We start from the raw sequence: 24,392 nt of genomic DNA on the forward strand, positions 1-24,392 counted from the left end.
TCATTTACCAGAACATCTGTATTCATAACATCCTTTAGTTAGAGAAATAAAGCTGCATTTGTAGAAATGACAGAGCCTTAGAGCAGATTATAACACATAGGCAATAGCAAATAATGAAAAGCGGGTGGTGAATTTGATTAATCTAATTTTAGGTCTGGCTGATTGTTTGCACAATTACAGACAGCTCTCCAACATACAGTAAGAGTGTTTCAGTTGACAAAGCCTTTGTTATGGGGTTACAAGTGCAGAACATTCCACTACACAGTCTCCATCACAGTTTTTACAGTATGTATTTAAAGTGAACTAATCACCTTCTGTGGAGTCAAAACCAAGAGGCTCAGCTTCTTAAACCAAAATAATATACACTTAAGCATAGTTAGCGCCCTCTGTTGACCAAATGTATAACAGAATCAGATGGTTATGTTAACACATTGTTTATCTGAGTTGTACAGTACATGGTTATGGACTGAAAGGAGAGCAAATTACAGTGTTATAATGCTATTAGGAGATATCTTGGATGCACACTGAAACATGTGTATTTCACTGACAGAATCACCTCAACAGCACGTCACAATACAACCGAACAGAACCTGAACCATTAAATAAAGAGTTTTGCTTCAGCTTAATGACCTGACAGTACAGCTACACACAGACACACACACACACACACACACAGACAAACACACACATCTGCTACTAAATCAGAGGCGTTTTACAGTATTAAGCAAGACACCACAAAGGAACCATCCAACATTGCTGTCACCTTTTTGTTCAGTGAGTAATGTTACTACACTGTGAGGTGATTTTATACAAAAATATACATTAGCTATGTGGTACAAGTTCAAACGTAACCAATAAGATGCCTCTTCATTGAAAATATTACATTACATCTCCCAAACAAAATTGTAAGATAAATATATATCTCTCTGTATATGATTAACTGTTTAAGTGGTAGATGAGAATTAAGGACTTTGGCAATAAGCAGTACACACATTGTAGTAAAATCTGATTTAGAAGATCAATTGCCTTGCAGTAAGGTGGGTTAGAGCTGTCATCTGACAAACCTGACTGTCTACCTGGTCAAAATCAGCATTGCAGGTTCATATCTTTGCCTATCAAAAAAGCATAGCACAGTACTTATTTTGTCTCTCTGCTCCTAAACTATAATCAACAAAAAAAGGCAATTAGTAAATCTCCAAAAGAAAGAGAGAGAAAAAATATCCCTATCTGACAGCTTCACTCCCTGCTTGTTTCACTGGCCATTTGCTATCCTCATGAAGAAGTGATTGTGCTGTTTCCGCATACAACAGTCCCAGTAAGACTCGGACAGGACTGTTTCTTATTCTGACCTAGAGAGACTAGCAGAGACCTCTCCTCACATATAGCTGGTCTGACTTACTAAGAAAGTAAGGGGAAGTACAGAATAGAGTAGGAAGAACAGAAAAACATAGAATGTTTGTAGTTTATAAAAGCAACATCAAAGCTACACTTTATAACAAGTGGCTTTCTAAGGGGCATATGTAGAACTGGAAACAGACATGCCTAGTGGCCTTTAAGCAAAGATTGTAGCTCCAGTTGTATGACAAACACACACTGGCACACAGAGAGAAAGCTGTTGGCAGGTTTTTAAGAAATGGAAAACCACAATCTTTGATTATTGGCCAATTTACAGTAAGATACAAGCCCGAGGTGGGCCTGGCCTTAGTCGACCCTCCACGTCTTGCTACTGAACAACAGAAAGTAACAAGATCACTGTTCACTTCTTAGGTAAAGAAGGGCTGCTACTTCTGGCCGGCTGCCCTGGCCGTCATCCTCCCCAGAGAGCGACACTTCTTGCTAGGGTTCAGACACGCGAGGGGCCCCTACTTCCAGGGGAGCTCCGGGGTGGGGCAGGCTCCCCGGGTTTCCCTTCCAGAGCTCCGGCGTCTCCCGCGTGTTGAGGAACTCCTCCGGGCCGTCCGGAGACTGTGGCGTCTGGGCACTGGAGCCCGCCTCGCTGCTGCTCTCTCGGAGCTCCAGGAGAACCGGGAGGGATCCTGGGAGTCTGCAGTAGCCCTCCATCCTGCCCAGGGAGAGCTGGGCCAGCGGGGAGCAGAGAGGGCTGGGGCTGGGCTCTGGAGCTTCTCCGCTGGAGGCTCCAACAGGGGACTCTCCTGGCAGGTGGTTAGGTGTGGCAGAGGGAGCGTCAGCCTCCCCCGGGGGGTCGCTGGGGGTGCTCGGGGTTGGCGGCTCCTCTGTTGGGCTGAGGGGGTCCGGGGCCTGGGGGGACGTGGTGGGGGGCGGCTGGGAGCTGCTGTGTTGGCAGGGGTGGGTCTCCTCGCTGCTCTGGGGGGTGAGGGGGACCTTGTCGCTGAAGCTGAAGCGAGGGGAGGTGTCTGCGGTGGTGGGGGAGGATGGGCCGGCGCTGGACACAGTACTGGAGGGGCCGCTGCTGTCTGCAGAGACACAAAGTAGGGTACTGTACTGTGTCTTGACCTTGTCATCAGCAACACCGAGACTGCAGGAATGCTTTGACAAGCACTAAGGGGAAGGAATACAACTAAAAGACTCCCAGAGTCCCATGCCCTGGAAAGAAATCTCAGCAGAGACGCACTCTCTTGCGATTTCATTGTGAACAAAACGCACCATTAAAACCAGAATGCTCCTATGCCTCGAGCTCATTTGGGCTCCACTAGGAGAGACAAAGCATGTGGTTTGTGAAAAGATAGAGTGGGGTTGTTTTGGCCCAGTAAGCAACACAGACTGTACTGTATACAGTAGTTAAAACAAGGTCAATAGGTACTGCAGAGTAGGGTAGGTAGTATGGGGTAGATGTGTAGGGCAGAGTGGTACTTACACCAAGGCGGTCTGTCTGAGCGCTGCCTCATAGACACCGATGAGGACAGCACTTTCTGGGGCATGTAGGAGTCCACTGATGGCTGGTTCTGGGTGTCAAACATGGCTGACAGAGCTGCAGGTAGAGGAGACAGCAGAGGCCCAGAATGTCACGCAACAGTGTGTTTATATAGGTGTGAGTGGAGAGAGAGAGAGAGAGAGAGAGAGAGAGAGAGAGAGAGAACACCAAATTCCTGTTACCTCTCGTGGTCCTGGAGTGGGCGTCTCCTCCGTTTTCACACACGTCTGTGAGAAACTCGTTGACCTGTTTGAGTGAGAGCGAGTTGTGCAGCGTCTCCAGAGGGTAGATAGAGGGCACCATGGAGCAGCCCTCGAAGCCTGCAGGAGAGGGACGACAGCCAGGCCCACAGCCCCACCAGCCCTCAGTCAGACTGGGCCCTGGGAAGGGGCTGTCTGGGGCAGGCACAACCACTACAGCATCTCCCATTCCCCATCTCATTCACCCTACTGCTGGGGTTACCCAGACTAGCCCTGAACAGATCAACAGTCTGGAGTGAAAGCTTTTGGTTCCAGCCCAGCTCTGTCTACAAGCCAACCAACACACACAAGCCAACCAATTAGGACCTGGATTATAATGAAGTGTGCTAAAACTGAGCAAAACACCAGAAGAAGACCTCCAAGTCTGTCCAGGAGCAGAGTCTGTGACCTATACACAAAACAGGTTTCCTTTCCATTCAGGAAGTACACACAAAACATGCCTGGATGACGTATACAAACACAAAAGACCATCTCAACGACATCACTATCTGCCACACTACAGAGACAGACAGACCCGAATATACATGACTAGCCTGCCTTAGTTGCTCACCAAACAGCGCTTATTTCATGAGTCAAAGCACCACCACACTGCAAACCAACCGGCGTCAGACAGCAGCCAAACAGTCCACTCAGCAGCAAACCAGTCCAATCCATGTACAGTACAGAGACACGAACAGGTAGAAAGCACTCGATTATGACCTCGCATCACAGCATGTCTGGTCTATCCATTACAGAGGGGTTAGGCTTCAATCACACAGTCCCAGTAAAACTACACGCCGGTTAGTACACAGCTGTGCGAGAGGTTACAAGTACAGAGATTCAGATGGGTCAAGCTGAGAGTCAGAGGAACGCGATGGGGGTGTCGCCCACAGCAACGTTTCATCTGGCTGGGATCAACGTGTGTAAAGGTGGCTGGTTTGGAAGCCCAGTGGAGCCCAGTTGTGCACGCTCCTGTCAGGGTGATAAGTCACCCAACTCCCAGCTTTTCTTCCTGTCTGCTAGCTGTTAGAACATGGTGTGAATTGATTTCTCCCGCAGCTCGAGCTGATTCCCAGAGCCTTGGCAGCCATTCCTAGACCCTTCAGAGTCTAGATTTACAGCAGCAGCAAAACGTGCTTCTGGGCTGCCTGTGTTGCTCATAGCCTACAGAATGCAGAAGTGACCTTTCCCATTTGAAAATGAATTGACATTGTCTTGTGCTGTATGACACAGGGAAAGTCTGCAGCCAAGCCCCTCAGCTATGCTGTTCCTCTGATGGGTTAGGCGTGGCCACCTATGGATGCAGAGAGAAGAAGATAGACGGAGGGATGAAGAGATAAGACAGATGGATGGAGATAGAGGACATAGAGGGAGGGAGAGAGAGATGTAGAGAGAGAGAGATGTAACGTGAGAAAGAGATGTAGAGAGAGAGAGATGTAGAGAGAGAGAGAGAGAGATGTAGAGAGAGAGAGAGAGATGTAGAGAGAGAGATGTAGAGAGATGTAGAGAGAGAGATGTAGAGAGAGAGATGTAGAGAGAGAGAGAGAGAGAGAGAGAGAGAGAGAGAGAGAGAGAGAGAGAGAGAGAGAGAGAGAGAGAGAGAGAGAGCATGCACAAACATACACAGGTATCCAGATGACCAGGCCATGCTCACACCAGACAGCCTGTTCTCTCTGAGCTGAGCTTCCTGCTCACGCCGCATCCCACACGAGTGCTGCTGGGAGAGGCTGTGCTCGTCGATGGAACACAGACCCACCCATCACAGGCACCGAGCCCAGACAGGGCTGCCCACGGAGTGGCCTGCGTCCCAGTAGCTGCCCACACCTCCTGAACAGGCGGTTAATGATCAGGCGACCTGCCACTCAAAACGGGGGGTTAGCAAACGAGTTAAAGGAGAGCTGATGTCCTGGCAGGAGGGGAACACCTCTGCTACTGGAGCTGTGGAGCCGCTCTGGAAGCCAAGAACAGAAACACACCACTCAGATAGCAAGCCTCTCTCCAGTTGTGCCGGGCAAGCAGGCTCAAACCACAGAGCCCAGCAGCAGGGGCGACTGGAGGGGCGGCAGCAGTAGAGCCTCCAGCCAGGCAGGCAGGGAGGTCACAGGCAGGCAGGCAGGGGAAAGGAGGGAGGGAGGTGCAGGGACGAGGCTGACCGTAAAGGTACTCTATAGAGTCCTGGCCGGAGATGAGCCAGTTTCGGAAGAGGCGGAGGTGGTAGGAGCACTGGTTGAGGTGGTGAGCCAGCGCCCCGTCCAGAGAGAGGATCTGGCCCAGGCTGGGCTCGGTGGAGAAGCGCCTCAACAGCTGGGCCACATGGTGCTCCTCCAGGGGCTCTGAAGAAGAACAGGGAGAGCAGGGAAGGAGGGAGCGGTGGAGGAGACGGTGGAGGAGGAGGAGAGGGTGAGCTAGACATGTTGAAGAGGAGAAAGGGGGTGAAGTGAAAAGGTTATGCTAGGGGTGGACCAATGGAGGGATGTGGGAGGAGAGCAAGGACAGGGAGGAGAGAGAGTCGGAGCTGAAGAAACAGAGGACAGCGAGGAGAGAGGGATGAAGGGGAAGAGGGAGAGAGAGGACAGCAAGGGGGAGGCCGGCAATGGAACCTGCTGTGTGGACAGTGGGCGGGGGTAGGTGACAGCTTTCTGCCATTTCTGGGTGTCACTCATCACATTGTCACTCCATGCTCAGGATCAGCTAGCACAGACGGCGCACTGAGGCTATGTGCACCTCACACAACAACCCCAACTGTCCCAAAGGTGAGTCAAAAAACGGCATCGACAGAGCAGGACTCTGTCCACCACAACGCTCAACTCAAATCTCTCCTTGACGTCAATTATCTATGAAAAAATTGAAGTTTGAACTCCCAAGGAAATGATTCTCTCGAATCGAATAAGACTAAAGCATTACTTCTTGAAGCGATCCTCACGACAAACAGATCCTCTGAAGACGAGAGAGAGCGCAGCTGAGCGTGTGTGCTATGACACAGACCCATCTGAACACATTGAAACGGTGGGAGGCGTCTCAGCATGCGCAGGCCGGACCGACGTGGGGCGCCACTCTCTCTGTGAAACACAAGCGCCGCAGACACTGACTGAACATCGCACTCTGTCCACGAAAGCACACGGTCAAGAAGCGGTGGAAGCCTAAATGAAGTTTATCGTAATATCGTGCGTGCACTGGATAGCTTGCTGCCGCAGCACAATCGATCACTACAATCGATCCCAAAGTTTGTGACGGTGCGGTTGGACGTAAACACAGAAATGGGTTCCATACCTCTCACTGGCCAAAACAGAGAGGAAATAACTGCCGAAGTATCATCTTGTGTCCCTAAAATGGTGTGGAAACAGAGCCTGTGAACGTTTAGGAGTGACTGAATCACAGATACATGTTTACAGAGGACCACTGGGACTAGTCACGACTCGACGTCCCCTAGGCACATGCGGGAATGACTCAACAAACACTGTACACAACACAAAAGCATTCAGGGCCAACACCCTGTGCACCTAGACAACGTTACACGATACACAAACTCCATCGAAGACATCACTGGTAATCGATCGCCTGCAGAGTCACACGGGCGTCCCTGCCCGGCAACAGACGGTGCATATCAAGCTAAGACAGAAGAATACGGCCTGTCCTGACGGCAAGACCAAGACAGGACAGGACCATTAAGATCCTGAAAGAACAGACCACCACTAAAGGCTGGACGAAGACATGTTGTCTGTGACCCATGAAGATTTCCCAGATGTCCAAGGAGCGGTGGTTTGTTGCTAGGGGACCACACAGGGAGGAGGGGGGCTGGGAGATTGACAGTATGCCCACTGTTCCAAACACACCACAGGTTATAGCATGGTTCTGCTTCTGCCATCATCTCCAGTTTTTCTCATGGCACAAGAGATTGCGTGAATGCCAGTTCAATCAGCCAGTCATTCACAACCACTTCCAAATAATGTATTTTTCTATAATGACCCTAGGAGACCAAGAAACACATGTCATATCCCCAAATCATTTGTTTTTGCTTGAGCCTCAGACCAACATATCCGGGAGAAGTGAAGGGGGGAAAAAAAGCTGAGTGTCTTTCACAAAAGAACACATGAACATAATAGCTCATAATATTCATTCATAAATGAATCCAACTCAAGACATAGGTGATGGTACAAAATCACAGGTTAACCCTTTCCCTGTTTCGCTCTGACAGCCAATGGTTCTGTCTCTCAGTCTAGAGGATGAACAACTTAAGAAGTGCCACTCTCAGCCTATGAGGATGGGAGCCTCTCTATAGCAACCATAGCAAACAATCAGACTGAAGTAAAACATTGAATGAAATTAATAAAACAGGAAAAGGGTTGGTGCTTTTTGGTGGTGCGTTCAAGAGATGGTTCCAATCCACATCTTTAACACTGATGATAATATGTATATACACAATACACACATCTGGAGATGGTCACATAGACTGTCTATATACACATTGTCCATGAAAACACGCTGAATCGGTGAGTGGGACAATTTTTAGGCAAGATGTTACAAACAGGATGTGAGGTAGTGTTAGAAAGTGAGTTGTCCAGACGTACGGGTTGACAAAAATTAACTGAACCCCAGGTGTTTGAAGGCCCATGGTAGTGACCACGTGAAAAAAATTACTCAAATCACAAAAAAGAGAGTTTTCTATTGACATGCAAGACAAGGGGAGGTGAAGAAGTGGAAATATACTTGAAAGAAGCAGACGTACCATTAGTGGGATGCTTTGCAAACGACACAGAAAATCGCTTTACTGCCGGCATTGACAACAACTCTGAGGAAATAAAAAAAGTCACTAGTGTTACATTCGAGTCACAGCGCTTCTGAAAAGATCCTGTTTCTTAGTTTTTCAGAGAAGAGTTTGTTCAATATTTGCTCTTTTTTTTTTTTTTTTGGTACTGTAGTTCAGAGGTGAAGCATAAAGGGGCTAGAAAAGTACAAAAGTTCATCAGTTTAAGATGAGATTTTTGGGTGATTTTAAAGGCAGATAACGGGGACATACAGGGGACAGACAAGACTGGATAGTGTATGAGCAGGCTGGAGTGTGGCCCCTGGCAGGGTCTGGAGTGGAGCAGTCAGAGCGGAGCCTCACACCCAGCTGGTACTTTCAAGATTACAAAACGGGATGATGTCACACATGACAGGAGGAGATGAAATGGCCTCTACGTTTAGGAAATGAAGACAAAGAAGGAAACAAAAAAACAAACAAAAAAAAACGTTTGCCCTGTCTTAGAAATCCCTAAATCTCCCCCAGTACATGCTACACACCCACATTTCTTAAGAGTAAAAGAGAGATTACATTTATGGTTTATTTAGATAAACGAGTGCCATGATGAAGAGAGCCAATCACAATATAAAAATCCTCATCTACCTGCCATAATCCCATCCCTGTTTTGAGGACCCATTATCACATATTTTAAATACACAAGTATCTTACAAGTTCAAACGCTGTCATTCCTCCTGATGTCTCATTTACAACACACACACGCACACACCCACTACAAAGAGTGAGTGAATTCAACCAATCATGTCAATCCAAATTCACCCAAAGGGGACAAAGATGACAGCAGTTAGGAAGCTGCTCTCCCCCCTGTGGAGTAACTCCTGACTAGAGGCAGAACAAGACAGATGGACCTAGATGGAACAGAAAGGATGACCACACAACAACAACCACACAAAGTGAGGCGCAGGGCAACCAAGAAAATGGCAGCCAAGACAAGAACACTTGTGAATGACTCCACAAGGACACCTAGTGGACAATACAGGAACAGATGGTTTCGTCATGCTGCGTCTACCACAGACCGTGCAACACCGAACAAAGAAGACTAATGTAGCTCCGCCTGAAAGATGTGATGTAGGATAGTCTACTTACACACATTTAGACACTCAATATTTCAGTACAGCCATCACCAACAACAAATTACTAACTTTAAACGGATCCACAAATACACTCAACCGTGTAATGGCTGTGCATAGTGTATGAAAATGGTCAAATGTGCCAAATCTTGACTATGACACTTGCTCACAAACAAATGACAGACCAAAGCTTTAGATATATCAAGTGACTGTGTTTTGGAATGTATTTTGACGTATATTCACTCCCATTAGGAAATATATGAAGACATTTTGCCTGTGTCCTGTAAAATAAACATTTCAACATTCCATGTTTTGTCAAATCGTGCACAGCTGATATAAAGCCTGCCGGGCATCTATGAGGTGATGGGGAGGGGAGTGAAGCCAGTGGAGGTGGAGCAGCTCTGGTCCTGGGGTGTCCCAGGCGTGGGCAGGGTGATGCGTGAACCTCAGCCCCATCTCCAATCAGAACCGTGGGACAGAGAATCAGCAGTGTGTGTGGCTGCTGGCCCTGTCACCTCCACACTCTGGGGCTGCCCAGCACCAGAGCTGTCCCTTCCCTGCCCATGGGCACCAGCCCACTGTGCCTCCTAGCTGCAGAAGGAACTGAAACACATACCGTCTTTATAGGACAGACTGCCGGAGGAGAATTTTTTGCGATGTGTACGTGCGTAGTCTTGCAGGTTGGGGGCGCTAGAGGACCCCCCTAGGACGGTGGTACTGAAGAGTCCTGCACACTGAGAGCCTGGGAGAGGGGAAGGGGGGTGTTAGTCTCCACAACACAACACAACATGCAGTTATTCAAACAACGCTGAGTCTCAGTAACCAGCAGGACAGAGAGAGGGGCTCGCTGGCCTGATGAGAGACACATGACTCTCCCCCCCCGTCCCCCGTCCTGCTCCACTAGCCTCCCTCCCTCCACCCCCTCTCTCTCTCAGACACTGGGGTATTAGAGGCACACTATCAGGATTACTAGGCATGTAAGTAGAGACAGATCAGAGTTCTGGAAGGTATCATGGCGTTCTTGAACAGAGGCGCAGGTCATGAGGACGTGATCTACAGAGTACAGACTGGATCATCCCTTGCTTGACTGGCATTATGAAGTTATGATGTTATGATGTACTTCAAGCGGCTCGTGTTACAAAGTAGTTAAGGTTAATCACATCGTGGACGAAACGTTTTCTTGAAAGGAGAAAAACACAATTCTGACCAAACTTACAAAACCTAGGAACCACTAATTGGTTCCTAACCTGAGCATGTCGTTTAGTCAACTGGACCTCCTGCTTTGTCTTGGTCAAAATCAGAACCAAAAACTGCCACCATGGGAGGGACATGGCCACGCCAGCAGCCACGGCCCCCGGGGGGGGGGGGGGAGACACCTACCTAGTCCACTCTGCTTCATCTCAGGGGACTGGCGAGGGCAGGAGGGGAACAGCCGGTAGCTACTGGCCCTGGAGGAGGAGGTCTCAGACAGGACCTGGACACACACACAGACGTTTCCATACACAAGAAGACACATGCCCAAGGACAAACCTTGAAATAACACTAGCACGCAGTCAGGAATGGTAAACCGAGGCCAAGACAGTGTTAAGGAGTCAATTCAGAGCATATGACACCACACACTGATCCCTAGCTCTGCTAGACCAGCCCTTTCCGTGGGCCTGTCACCCAGGGCACACATCTACACTACAGGAGCACCACTCCAGATCGATTTACACCTTACAAATACAGTCAAGTTTGTCTATTTACATACACCCGAAAAAAAGAGTGTTAGGGCATTAAGAAAGAGTTTAGATGGTTGGTTTCCATGAAGAGGCAGTGGCTGTGTGTGTGTGTGTGTGTGTGTGTGTGTGTGTGTGTGTGTGTGTGTGTGTGGGGGGGGGGGGGGGGTTGTCATGGTCTGACCTCCATGGAGCCCGTCTTGCGGTTGCGTATGAGCGGGGACTTCCTGTGCATGCTGACCAGCTCTGACAGAGGGACGGCCCGGTCCGGCTCATCCTGGGAGAGGTCCTCCAGGCTGCCAGGGTCCGGCTGTTTCTCTCCGTTCTGTCCAGGACAGGGACGGCACAGATACGGTGAGCACACAGACAAACACGCAACCCCACCACCAGGTTCCCTCTGTGACCACAACAGGACAGGTCCACTCTGACCTCTGCCGAGGCAGGCCGGAACCCGAAGCCCATTGGTGCGTTCTCCTCCTCCTCGCAACCTTTGACCCCTGGGCTGAAGTGGAGCTCCACGTGGAAGCGCTCCTCAGATGAGGGGTCCTGAGAAACAGCAGCAGGGTTACTGGACCAAACACGTGTACACTCTCTCTCTCTCTCTCTCTCTCACGCACGCACGCACGCACGCACACACACACACACACACACACACACACACACACACACACACACACACACACACACACACACACACACACACACACACACACACACACACACACACACACACACACACACACACACACACACACACACACACACACACACACACACACACACACACACACACACACACACACACACGCTGTTACCTTGTTGTTGTCCTCATACAACATGATGACGATCTGAGTCATGTAGTTGAGCTCAGAGACCGCACTGAGGTAATCCATAGCACGTTTCCACTGCTGATCCTTCTCCTCCTGTGACACACACACACAGACAGATGAACACCTGGGCCCCGTGTGGCTGAGTGCTTCAGTCAGTCTGAGGTGAAGTTCTTACGTCCAGCAGGCCTCCGTAGCGGAAGATGCTGAGCAGGGAGTGGACATGGCTCTCACTGGTGAAGTACAGACGGGTCCTGACATGGCGGCCTGGTGACATCACTCCCCGGGAGTACCTGGGACCCCAGAAAACAACACTCACATTTACATTGGGCCGCAAAGCAAGCTCACCGTGAATACGTTCTCTCATTCCCCGAACATTGTTCTTAAAGATTCTATGCTGCCAAATGACAATAGCAAACTGTGATCCCAACTCTGTTTCTACCAAACTGCGGTGATCCAGGTGTTCCTACAGCAGCTCCAAGCTGAACCACTCACAGAGGGTGGAGCTTGTTGACCGACTCGTCCTCGTGGGTCCTCTGCAGGTCCAGCTGGATCTTCTTGACCAGTGGCAGGCAGTAGGCGTAGGCTATGTCCAGCTTCTCTACCTTGTTGACGCCGTACTCCTGAGGACAACACGGCTGGTTAGACACACTGTCCCACAGAGAGACACAGAGGCAGAGGCCTTGTATATACGCGGAACAAAAATATAAACATGCAACGTGTTAAGTGTTTCATGAGTTAAAATAAAAAGATATTCTCCATGTTCACAAAATTCATGTGAAATCCATAGATTACAGCCCAATGAACTTCATTCGATATAATGACTTTACCTTATGTCAAACTGTGACTAAATAAAACACTGTTGCGTTAATGATTCTGTTTGGTATATTGTGTCCCTGCGCTCTCAGAGCACGATGACCCCCTCGCCCTGGTCCCTCACCTGAGGGATGATGATGTCAGCGAGGGCTCTGGACAGCCTGAACAGGTCCAGCGTGTCCTCCAGGCCCAGCGTGGCGTTGTGCTGGACGTCGTACTTGACGCAGTCGTAGATGTCGGGGATCTTGCTGATGTCGTAGCGGCCGCTCTTCATGCGGAAGTCCCTCTCCAGCTTGGACCAGCGCTGCAGCATGAGCTCCAGGGTCTCGCTGTGGTACAGCTGCAGATCTGGACACGCAGGGACACAGCGGCACAATAACGCATCAGTGCTCCGCGGCCCAGGTCTTGGAGAGTTAACCTCCTGTAGTAGGTTGTTCTGTCCAACCAACGAATCATTCGAATTCCAGGTGCGCAGATTAGAGTCGAGACACGACCTACATCAAGGCTCTTCAGAAACAGGGTGTGGAGATTTACTTTGCACTTTAATGACAGATGTAAGGAGGGGGATAAAGCTCAAAGATGATGTTAAATAAATGGTGTTTTCGTATCCTGGTGAGGACCGCCCCACCTGCAGACTTGGGGTCCTCCAGCCTCTTGCGGATCTGAGAGGTGAGACTCTGGATGAGGGTGTAGACCTGGTCACACGTGGTCACAGGGTTCTCCACTATCTTCATGGAGTTCACCACGGAAGCACTGCAGGTGGGCGCCAGCTGTGGAAACAAGCACACAAACAGATTCAGCAGAACATTCTTAGCTAAGTTGGGGGGAAACAATGTTGCTGTTTGTGTTGAGAACAAGGTCTTTAGTTCAAGAAGTGGAGAGCTCAACCTGAGGGTATTAATAAAGAATCTGTTCTAAAGAACCAAGACTCTTATCTCTAAGACCTAAATATTGTATTATAAACGGATGGAGATACCACACTCATCCTAAAGTAATCACATGACTGTACACATCATCCTCATCCCTCACCCGCCCTCAGCTCAGACAGACACTCAGCCCTCTAGTAGAAACAGGCTCATACACATAGAACACAAATGGAATGGAGAAGATGGATTTTATTGGATGCTAACGTGGTTGACACACTTCAGGGAGTCAGTCACCCTATCAAAGTCGTCCTCGGTAAAGGGCTGGTCCTTCTGCATGATCCCGTGGAGGCGGGCCTTGACGCGGTGCTGGCAGCCGCTGAGCGAGTCGCTGTCGTTGTCCAGCAGGCCGTTCATGTTGGCGCTCTTCACCATCTGCACCAGGATAGGAGTCAGCTCCCCCTCCAACGCCAGGAGGCCCTGTCACGAACACACACACACACACACACATTAACACTCAATAACGATCCATAGTTATATAACAGTCAGCCCAGTATGATATCAAGATCATTTCCAGATATTCTGAACAGTTTGGACCGCTGGTTACCTTGGCGAACGCTGCAGCTGTCATCTGCACCCTGCCCTCGTCTGAAGCGTAGATCTTGAGGTCATGTCTGTAGGTGCTGTGTAACCTTAGCAACCCGCAGCCAGGGAACCCAGCATAGTCTCCTGGAACCAGACCGAACCGGACGGGAGTGAACAGATGAGTGAAGCATCTGAAATGTGCTTGTGGGTTGAGTGGTGTGTGTGGTGTACAGTATGTGGTGTGTGTATGTGGTGTGTATGTGGTGTGCAGTGTGTGTGGTGTGTATGTGCTGTGTATGTGGTGTGTGGTGTATGTGGTGTGTATGTGTTGTGTATGTGGTGTACAGTGTGTGGTGTGTGTATGTGGTGTGTGGCGTACAGTAGTGTGTGTGCTTCTCACCTTGTCCTCCAGGGTACATACAGCGAAAGGCCCGACCCAGCTCCTCAGCCTGGACCCTGCCTGCAGGGGTCAGCTCCCCCCCCCACTTCAGCACCAGCAGCAGGGACGGACCCTCCTTCCACGTGTCTGAGAAGCAGACAACACCGTCATCAGCACAAGGACCACTACCTTATAGACCTCCATGTGGGGGAATGCATGATTAGCCATGTTCTTAAACACACAACACTAAAAATACTGTGTTAGTGGTCATCAATAGAGTCAAGGACGCCACCGAACGGAGTCCTTTGTTGTAAATGGTCCCTACCATCCTCCTCACTGGAGGTTTTGGGCTGTCCGTGGGGAAGGTAGGTGAGCTGCACCTTCCTGTTGATCCCAGAGAAGTGGCCATACCTAAGACACAACACAGGGAGTGAGAGGGAGAGCACAGGATGTCATGTCTGTTAGTCCAGTTTATAAACGATGTGTGTGGGTCTTTCTAAGCTGTTTGGAACCAGATGTAAATGATAAACAAAAGTGCTTTGTGGAACACACGCATATTGAGTACCTCCCGCTTCTTTTGAACATCAATCCCCATTTGTCATGTCGCTATGTGCGTGACCTGTCATTATCATGTTACACATGTCATATTCGGTCTCTGAGACAGGTATGTGCTGTTGAGAGAGTGTGAGATGTGTGTATGTGTGTGTGTGTATCTGTGTACAGAAGCTTCCAATTCCATCTGTCATCACTGGCACCAGTCTTTTAGGAGGTAAAACATCCATCACTGTCCGGTTCTGTAGTTCTGTGTGTTTCACTCTCTCTTTCCTTCTATTGGTGCATTGTGCTGGAATGGCCCAAAAAGCATGCAAAGGGCCCCAGGTGGGAATCTGTGCCATACACTGTGACCCACTTCTAACCACATCACTTCAAACCACATCACTCACATCTCCAGAACGGTCTTCAGCTGCTCCAGTTTGGACTTTTTCTCCTCAATCTCACAGTCATTGCGCTGCCCCAGTTCTGCCAGCAGTTGCCTGGAGATGTCAAGCACTTCCTGGAGGACAGAGACACGATAACAAGACAAGACCAACATGACTCACACACACAGCCATTAACCTTGAAGCAAAAGTAATACTACACTTTGATATTAGACCTGACAGTAGCCAGAATAATTCCACCTAATATTGTAGAATGTTTAGGATCTTCTTAGTGGTTACCTGGAGTTGTTTGGGCTTCTTCAATTTCAGCTTCCCTGTCTTGTACCCTCCATACTTTTCGAACAGCTCAAAAAACCTATATTGGAAGGTGAGAGAGACAAAGAGATTCTTGTGTTCCATGCTCCAACTGCCCTCCGTGGTGAAACGTACTGGTTTAAATGTGTCGCAACTGGTTTCAACCATACAGAACCCAGTCAACCAGGACACTCACATGGGATTCCGAACCTCCATCTTCATCTTCTGTTTAGGGGTTCTGTCTCCGTGACGAATGATGGCGATGACACAGCGCAGCTCCATCCTGAGGTGTGTGTGTGTGTGTGTGTGTGTGTGTGTGTGGGGGGGGGGGGGTGAAAGGATGACAGAGGGTTAGTATTGTGGGGGAAGGGAACAGTGCATTTCTATGCTACCTGTGCACCCCCCAGCTGCTTCAGCGTTGGCAGGGTGAGCTCCTGCATGTCTACGTGCCCTCAGGAATCAGGACTGAGACTCACATGGTGCCGGAGGTGGTGGGGACAATGGGGATGTCCTCAGCCTCGGTAGGGATGGACCAGGGGATGTGGAACTGGGGAGCCAGCTCCCGCATGACTATGTTCCTACACGCACACACACGCACACGCACAAACAGTTAAGACGTGGTCCCTCGATGCCAAGTGTCTGGTCTGGGCAGGACCGACCAAACTCGACACAGGCTATTCAACACATTCGACAGGCCAGAAATAGAGTCTGCCTACCCCAGGATCTTGGCACAGTCATCGTAGTATTTCATGGAGTTCTTTACAAAGCTGAAGCCATTGACGTCACACACGTAGGAGTGGCCGTTGGCCCGGAGAAGGTCAAATCCACACACTGTTTGCTGGAACCAACAGAACACACTGGTTCATTGTCAAAATCAGGAACCCCAATCATTGCACCCTTGACACAGTTAGACAACCAAAGCACTACATTTCCCAGTAATGTGTTGACATGTGCAGCCCATGGTTGCTCTTGGCCTCCGGCCTACCTTGAAGGCCAGGCAGACCTTGCGGGCCACCAGCTTCTCCATGGCTGTGAGCATGACCGGGTAGCGGATCTCCTTCCCCTCGCTGTCTCTCTCCACCTTCCCGTCCAGGGCTGGGGACTTGCGCGCCTCTGCATGGGCATAGTCAGGCCCTACCGTGTACACCTGGACACAGACACACACACACACACACACAGAGACACACGCAGGGAGTCAGATGGCTGAGCGGTTAGGGAATCGGGCTATTAATCAGATGATTGCCGGTTCGATTCCCAGTTGAGCAAAATGACGTTGTGTCCTTGGGCAAGGCACATCATCCTACTTGCCTCAGGGGAATGTCCCTGTATTAACTGTAAGTCGCTCTGGATAAGAGCATCTGCTAAGTATATAAATATAAATATAGTGACACACACACACACACACAGAGACACCCAAACAATGATTGATGAACACATGCAGCATCATGTAAGTGCAAGTCCAATGTCTCTCGTCACTTCACGGATGAGTTGACCTCTCATCCATGAGCTGACCTCTGCTGTACCTTGACATCGGTTCCGTCCGTGGGCATGAACTCCTCGTAGATGTAGGATCCCGTCTTCCTCACGTTGCTCTCGGGGGAGTACACACTGCTGCGGCTGCCGATCTAGACCAGAGGTACATCACCAGTCACTTCGGACAGAATCTCCAGCTCCCCTCCACAGAGCACACAGGCTTGTCAAAGACTCGATGCAGTACGACCTGCGAGAGAATTCTCTCTTCCGCTAGGTAGTGAGAGACCAGAGTTTCAAACTAGACGCTTCATAACACAAAATGTCTTTCAACCAAACAATGACGGATGTAATCCTTACCCTCTGTGGAACCTATACCGTCAATCAGAGCTGGGCAAAAAAGTTCTGCCTGTCTTTTCAAGAACATTAGGATTTATGATGTTTCTATCTCTCTCTTGCTGACTGCTGTGAGCACATGCAGGAGATTAAACCTAATATCAGAGTGTGCCTTCCTGGTTTATTAGAGGAGACAGAGGTGTTGGGACGTCATATTTGGAGTGGTCTATTTCTGGACTGCTTTGATAAAACCCATCAGTAGGGGAACAGGGACGGATCCGGCCCTGCAGGGGACAGGGCGTGTGACAGCAGAGACAGACCTTCCTGACCAGCCCTGCAGGGGACAGGGCGTGTGACAGCAGAGACAGACCTTCCTGAAGAGCCGCTGGCTGCCGCCTCCAGCGGAGGTGGGGTAGTAGATGTAGACGTTGTGGTCTTCAGCACACACCGGCTTCTCTACAAATGGCTTGGGAAACACCTCTCCATTCACCTCCACTTGGTCCTCTGCTTCAACCAGATTACACTCTGACAGAAGGAGAACAGCCAAATCACACAATCAAGACACATGCTGGATTGAATTCTACTCGTCAGGGAAGCTCTAGTCCCACCCTGCTGGACTGATTTAAAAGTTTCTTATAGGTCACGAATAGGTCTGCAACTATACAGTAAAACAATACCCAAAGTTTTTATTTTTAAATAATAATTTCATAATTATTACAACTTCATTTGTAATACATACATGTTACATCATAGATGTTATAACTTATATAACTTATAATAACTTATGCTATTTAACTGTTTAAGTACTTGAGCACTTCTCCACCGCAAATTATCTTGATTTTGAAAGGTGTGGTTAAACTTTCAGCCTAGAGTGAGGCAAGTAAACACTAAACCCATGTTCTCAGGGGAATGAGGAAGTGAGTTCCAGACACATCAAGTCACAGTGGGGAGTGATATCACTGCATCCTCAGAAGCAACACTTTCCCAACCGCTCCACATCAGCTGCTATATTTATACGCAGACCAAAATAAACCGGGGCTTCAGTTGACCAACAGCCTTTAGGATGTCGCGCAGACAAAAGTTGAGCGCTTGAGTCTCTCTGCACTTGTCCCCTCAGATGAAACGGAAACAAAACATAATTGTCTGTGTGCTTACTTATTTTCACCACTTTATCTTCAAGCCCCCAAACCAAGTAATAAGACTGAAACTGAGTGAGTCAAAAGTAGAGTGAAAAAATCACCAAACAAATGGATGACCCACACTGAAAAACCCATATTGACATTGCCTAATGGGCTGGTACACTAACCGTCAGGTCTATCTGGGTCACGGTTTAACACAGCATAGCGAGGCAGATCAATCCCTTCCTCCTGCAGGATACGGTACACCTCCCTCCTGAAGAGCAGGAGAAACAGTGAGAAACATGTCCACACCAGCACAGCCACACACACATAACCACGTGTACAGGAACTGCATTACCCATAACCAATGATGACAATGATGGCCGTACCTGTCCTGTATAAAGTACTGCATGTTCAGGTCATTGATTAGCAGAGGGTTTCTGAGCTTGGCATAGCTCACTGCCTTGTCCAAAGGGAAGCCTTGTAAAAAAAATAAAAAAATAATATGTGTGTAAATAAATAGATGAAATAGAACTCATGATCATCATAAATACAGTACCAGTCAGCAAAAGCTGGTGAGAACAAGCTGTTGTGTCAGAAAGGATGAGTCATGCTGAGTAGAACGCTAGTACTGCTGACACAGTGTGGTACGAGGAAAGAGCTTGAGCCTTACAGGCCTGAAGAAAGACAAGAAGCGAGTAAATAAGCAGCCTTGTTTTAGTAGACCGTGTGTGTGTGTGTGTGTGTGTGTGTGTGTGTGTGTGTGTTCGAGTGTTATTATGTGGGTGGTGTGTTTTTAATTCACCTTTGGAGTGGAAGGAGATGAGGCAGTCACACAGGGGCCATTTCTCCACAGGCTCGTTGAGGATGGCATCCTCAGGGAAGATGACCACAGTGAGGTACTCAAACTTGCACAGCCTCTCCAGGATCTGGGTCATAGGCTTCGACTTGGACTTCTTCATCATGCAGCAGATCCCCACCACAATCTGTCGCTCTGGGGGCTGGTGGAAGGGAGGGAGGGTCACAGGGAATGAAAAACAGAGGGATGACAGAAATGAGTGGCTAAGTGGAGAGAGAAAAGAACCCCATATTGCTTGAACAGTGTGATGCCTTAGTGTTGTATGGGGAGGTGAGTGTGGTGTGTGTGTGTGTGGTACCGTGTCTGCCTCCTCGTCGTCCTCATAAAGCTCCATATCTGTCCTCATGCTGCAGCCGGGGTCCTCCAGGCCCTCGCTCTCATCGTCCTCGCAGCCCACGAAGAATCTGGGAGCGGCGCGTTGGCTCTCGCCAGGGCTGTTGGGCGCTGACATCACAGTCCCCCGCGGCAGCCCTCAGCGTCCCGCCGTGCCATCGCACACCAACACACCGCTGGGACAGGCCACCGCTGTGGGGGCACAGGGCCAGGGGACGGGATGCTCCACTGGGCCTGGGCTGGGCTAGAGGATCCTGGGTAGTGGAGGTGATAGGGCTGGTGGGGGTAGGCTCAAAGGTGGTATGACTGGGGGTGAGGGACTGGTTAGGAGGTCAGGGGTCGGATGTTAGAGGTTGAGGGAAGGTTTGAGAATGTTCTAACAGCGTAAGTTGGGTCTCTGGAGTAGTGTTTCTCCAGCCTCATTCTTCATTCAGCAGTTTCATATTACTAGCTCATGTTCTTCGTATGGATTCCAGCACCAGAAGATTCAGATCCGACTGTGGAGCCTCAGTTCCCTCCTCTACTGTGTGTCCTAGACAGGGACACAAACCCACAGAGGTTACAGTACGTTGGTGTTCATTACATCAATGTTTTGACAGGGCTAGCTGTATTCAGTTCCATTAAGTCTAATTAGGGGTGTAATTCAAAACTGAAAAGTGCACTGTCAAACTGGTCACATGGCTCATCTTTAGCACCAGATGAAGTGACGTGTGGAAGTCTTAATGACCCCCCACACCTACTCTAATGTTTCACTGTTTGCCCTAACCTCAGCAAAATGGTACTGGGGTTGCAAAACATTAGGCCACCCACATCTCTGGTGAGATTTACACCTTCCCAGAGTGGCCCGTGCAGACAGGCAGTGGCCTACATCTTGCACTAAGCATTCTGTTCATTGTAACCAGTCATTACCCTGACAAGCAATGTCATGAAGCTTTGTTGAGAGGGAAAAAAAGAGGGTACCCTCAGGCTGGTGAACAAACACAGTCAGGCCTCAGCCAAGCTGGTTACAGCACACCACTTTCCAATACAATTCCAGATATATAGGCCCACTATTTGGCCTACAAATCCAACCACATGCCAAACAACAAACAAAACTACTGACTGATTTAATCTAGCTAGATGGCTAACACTCTACAATAAATATGACATGAATGTTTTTAAAAGACAACAATGCATTGTCATGAAGTTAACTTTGCTAAACAAAGTATGTTAAGTCTATCCAGCTTAGTGCGATAACCATAATCCATTCTATCTAGAAATAAGCATGATAACAAACACACAGGCGTTTACACACTTGGGACATAAACCTGTCTCAATCAATCACAGTCCACATATCATCTACTGTAATTGGTTTACATATTCAACTGAAGTTAGGTCAACATAAAGAATTTCCTTCATCTTGGCACAGTTTAAGTAAACAAGTTCCATGCTTAAATGGATTATGTGGGGCTTTGGAACTGGAGCTTAAACCTCTCTATTACACCTGCTCTCCCTAAGGAGAGCTGGGGCACGATGGGGACGGTGCCAGTTGGTGCCTGGCAAAGCAAGTTGTAAAAAAAAAAGTTAAAGTTATGAAAATGGCACTAATTAAAAATATAATTAACTGGTATATTTCTTAGCTTTTGCTAGGCCAGCTACTACACTGTAGATGGCAACCAATGACAGAGTGACAGCATGCTGGAACTGAAGGATGTCAATTGTGTCACTGCATTTACAAGGAAAGATGCAACACCTGTACATACTTAACCTGCACACTACAAACAAGACATCACCAAATGCCACTGTATTGATGACAGCTACTCCTTAGGTTGAACAGGTGCTGGAAACGTAAATATTTCTAGGTCATATGAAAAGTAATATTTTAAATGTCATTGTGCGCTAACCTTAAAATCAAAACAATCAAAGAACGTTAGTAGTTTCCTGTCGAAACACACAAAGGCACAATACGATACCTGGCACGGTATCTGAAGCAAGGTACAACAAAACGCCAATAAAATGGATCATCGCACAATCAAACATAGTTAGATACATTCATTTGAACATTTCACACAAGAACTGCAAATCAGGGTAGCCTACTGTATGTCAAAGTAAGATTATTATTATTAGCCAGGCTAGTAGCTCTTAGCTAACTTGAATAGCAAGCTCGCAGTGCTAGGCTATCTAACAATGAATACATTCAACAGCAGAAGCTTTATTTAGCTGTGGGTAAAGAAAGGAAAGCACTTACAGTACGTGCAGATGTTGTGGCTCAGCTAGGAAACGTTGTAGCTACAGTTGGCGAGTTATCCACTCAATGGTTTAGTTCTAAGTAGCTAGCTACAGTAGCTATACTAGCTAGCCGCGTAATCAACAATGTACAGTTAACACTAGTCTCTGTGTCAGTATTATCTTCGGATAACAGGCACGATGAAATGTTAATGTCAAGAGGTTGACTATTTATAATAAACATATTCGAAATGTGCTCATGTTTGGTACTAATGAAAATGATGTCACCCACAACTGTCATTGAATTTACAACAGTCCGGTTACTTACGATTCCTTCTCTGTGTTGACAGCTAGTGAAACCAACCTTGGCTATTTTTCCTCTAACGGAAGAAACAGCGATCCTCGTTTGGAGAATAAAGTCCGCCCCGCGGTTCACCCTGCTGCGAATTATTAAGGCAACGTCTGTGTTACATCAGCAGCTGTAGCCGGGCCCTGGTTCGCACAGTGATTGTTCGACAGGGATCGAATGAAAAACTTTAAAACTATTAATCCACGGGCCAAGATCGTGGACAGGCTCAAGGGATGGTATTATAACATGATCAGAACACTTTAGCATTGTGTTTTCATTAGCCAGTCTAATAAATTGCCAAATGTTTTAGGACCACGCAATCAAGTACAATGTGGATGGTTTTGTCGCATTTCTGAAATAAATTATTTTACAACAAAGCTACGGAATGAGAGCAAAACTTTCCCACCCCACGATTCGGCGCTATCAGCTGATTGTGCGTCACATCATTTACTCAACCTAAAACAACTGTATCCTGTCAAATAGATCAACGTGTATTCTAACCAATCCGGTAGCAGAATTTCAGTAGACCAGCATCAGAGAATGCAGTGGGGCTGTAGGTTTTTCCTGATGTGGTGAAGAAGACTTATACGGTTGAGATGATGTGGTGGTGGGAAGGCTTGTTCGCGAAAAAGAACGGCTTGTGAACGAAAGGCGTAGTTTGGCGCCCACCCCATACCCCTCAAACACACTATTTTTTTTATAGGAAGCAGTCTTCATGAAACAGAGTTAGCCTACTATGACCTCTAGAGGACAAAATTACAAAAGCAGATCATTCTTTTTATGAACGCTTGAAGTCAAAGTTAGGCCAACTCTATCCCCCTAAAACGTGGACAAGTTTAGTTTTTTTCAGGCTTTAGTCGTCTTAGAATGAGTCCAGGCCACAATATTGCAATTAAACTTAATTTCTGTATTAAGTTACGTTAATTAGAATCTTAATTTGATATTGAGATAGTGAGAAGATGCTGAACATGAACACAAGTATTAGGAAGCATATCACACACTCCATGCATTTTAATTTCATACAGTATAGTGTGTCAGATCTGTGTGACCTGTTTAGCAGTGTTGAGATGTTGTAGCCACTTTGGCGTGCCATGCTTGGGCCAAGGCTTATCAGCTGATGTCAGAGAGTGGACCATGTCTCTGACCCGGGGTGTATTCCCCTGGCAGCATGCCTGTCTGCTGCCCTGCACAGTGTTGCTACTGCAGGCTTGATGGGGTCACACTGGACCTCTATTCTGCTTATGAAAAGGGCATTTTAACAGGTCAACAACTTGCCCTCACAAGGCACTTCTTTGACCAAGTCAAAGATTCAAAGAAAGAGAAAGAGAGAGAGGGAGAGAAGGAGAGAGAGAGAGAGAGAGAGAGTGTACACGCCCACTTGTTCAAACATCAGCAATGAAAATATCAACTCGCTCTTTTTTGGACTTAAATCCCTAATGTCTTGAGCTTGCAAATTCGAAACATGTTTCCAAAAAGAGGAAACTTTGCAGACCGTAACATGATCAATTCGACCTGAGTTTATAATGAATGACTAGTGTTAGATGCTGCATGATGGAGAGAGGAGACAGTGGGTTTACTGACTAGTATAAGTGCCAAGTCAAGGTAGACCTCACCTTCCCACTCCCAGCACTCTACCACCAACCCCAATTCACAAAGACCTTCTGTATCCTACTTTTCAGCTTTGCCACTCACATGTGGTTCTAATTTGCTATAGCCAGGAGTGCTATGCTCTCTTTGACTTAAAGTAGTGGGTCAGGCCGGGACAAGGAACCTCATTATAGATTCAGTACCCGTCTCTGGCTGTGGTTGGTTGTTTCAGTGTCTAGATACTGATTGGTTTACTGTGGGTATGAGGCATTTCCGGTAGAATTCATTCAAGTATATGTGAAATAATATATATCTGATCTAAAGTCTGTGTCAGTTGTACATTGAACCAAGGATTATGCCTCCCTGTGAATGGAATCACCTTTAAGTAACACTGTGGTGGATGAAGAAATGTTGAACAAGTATGAGTTTACTCCCAGGATATATAATGCTGTCCAGTTGATAGGTTTAAGTCCATTTCACAGAGGCAACACGGGACAATGAATCATTTGCCAGTTTAGATACAGTTCCCAATATGCAACCCAGTTGGTGGAAGACTGTAACGGACCCAGTTTTGTGGGAATAAAACACATGTCAGACATACCAGACAGGACAAAGACTTGTTATATGTGGATCCATGCTAATCTTCTTTGACTGCACAGCAAGAGGTAGCAGACCTGCCTGTGCTCGGATCTTTTGACCCCTAGAACCCAGA

At 48.0% G+C, this 24,392-nt stretch overlaps 1 protein-coding gene and 1 long non-coding RNA gene across 11 annotated transcripts; one reads left to right on the forward strand and one right to left on the reverse strand.

Moving 5' to 3' along the window:
* ppip5k1a (diphosphoinositol pentakisphosphate kinase 1a) lies at window positions 1-22,251 on the reverse strand. 10 transcript variants are annotated; one of them, XM_084681742.1, is made up of 31 exons: window positions 22,109-22,251; window positions 19,505-20,071; window positions 19,153-19,348; window positions 18,737-18,827; window positions 18,536-18,621; window positions 17,600-17,754; window positions 16,947-17,048; window positions 16,409-16,570; window positions 16,140-16,261; window positions 15,900-16,001; window positions 15,620-15,706; window positions 15,409-15,484; window positions 15,136-15,245; window positions 14,517-14,602; window positions 14,213-14,338; window positions 13,835-13,956; window positions 13,495-13,707; window positions 12,993-13,134; window positions 12,489-12,712; window positions 12,044-12,171; window positions 11,727-11,841; window positions 11,537-11,644; window positions 11,151-11,267; window positions 10,906-11,046; window positions 10,384-10,477; window positions 9,620-9,745; window positions 6,403-6,456; window positions 5,286-5,465; window positions 3,076-3,213; window positions 2,837-2,950; window positions 1-2,435 (listed from the first exon to the last, which is right to left on the reverse strand). In XM_084681742.1, exons 2-31 carry the CDS (start codon window positions 19,655-19,657, stop codon window positions 1,837-1,839), a joined length of 4,269 nt encoding a protein of 1,422 aa, XP_084537868.1. In that variant the 5' UTR covers window positions 19,658-20,071; window positions 22,109-22,251; the 3' UTR covers window positions 1-1,836. The 10 variants fall into 10 exon arrangements, with proteins under 10 accessions (XP_084537868.1, XP_084537867.1, XP_084537869.1 ...); XM_084681741.1 differs by having other exon boundaries at window positions 22,073-22,206; XM_084681743.1 differs by lacking the exon at window positions 22,109-22,251 and adding an exon at window positions 21,767-22,066 and having other exon boundaries at window positions 13,525-13,707.
* On the forward strand, window positions 21,455-22,470 carry LOC146247125 (uncharacterized). The gene is made up of 2 exons (XR_014732215.1): window positions 21,455-21,513; window positions 22,095-22,470. It is a non-coding gene; the product is annotated as an uncharacterized LOC146247125 (long non-coding RNA).
* Window positions 22,471-24,392: the final 1,922 nt, after the last annotated feature.

This window comes from Hypomesus nipponensis, chromosome 19 (genome assembly GCF_054491055.1).
Source record: "Hypomesus nipponensis isolate SF chromosome 19, ASM5449105v1, whole genome shotgun sequence".
NCBI classification, from domain to species: Eukaryota; Metazoa; Chordata; class Actinopteri; order Osmeriformes; family Osmeridae; genus Hypomesus; species Hypomesus nipponensis.

Coding starts and splice junctions, on each gene's coding strand:
- ppip5k1a (XM_084681742.1), bottom strand. CDS start 19,657: ATGTCAGCGCCCAACAGCCCTGGCGAGAGCCAACGCGCCGCTCCCAGA. Junction 11,645..11,726: donor GCTACGGAGGCCTGCTGGAC/GTAAGAACTTCA, acceptor TGTGTGTCACAG/GAGGAGAAGGATCAGCAGTG. Junction 11,268..11,536: donor TGTATGAGGACAACAACAAG/GTAACAGCGTGT, acceptor GCTGTTTCTCAG/GACCCCTCATCTGAGGAGCG.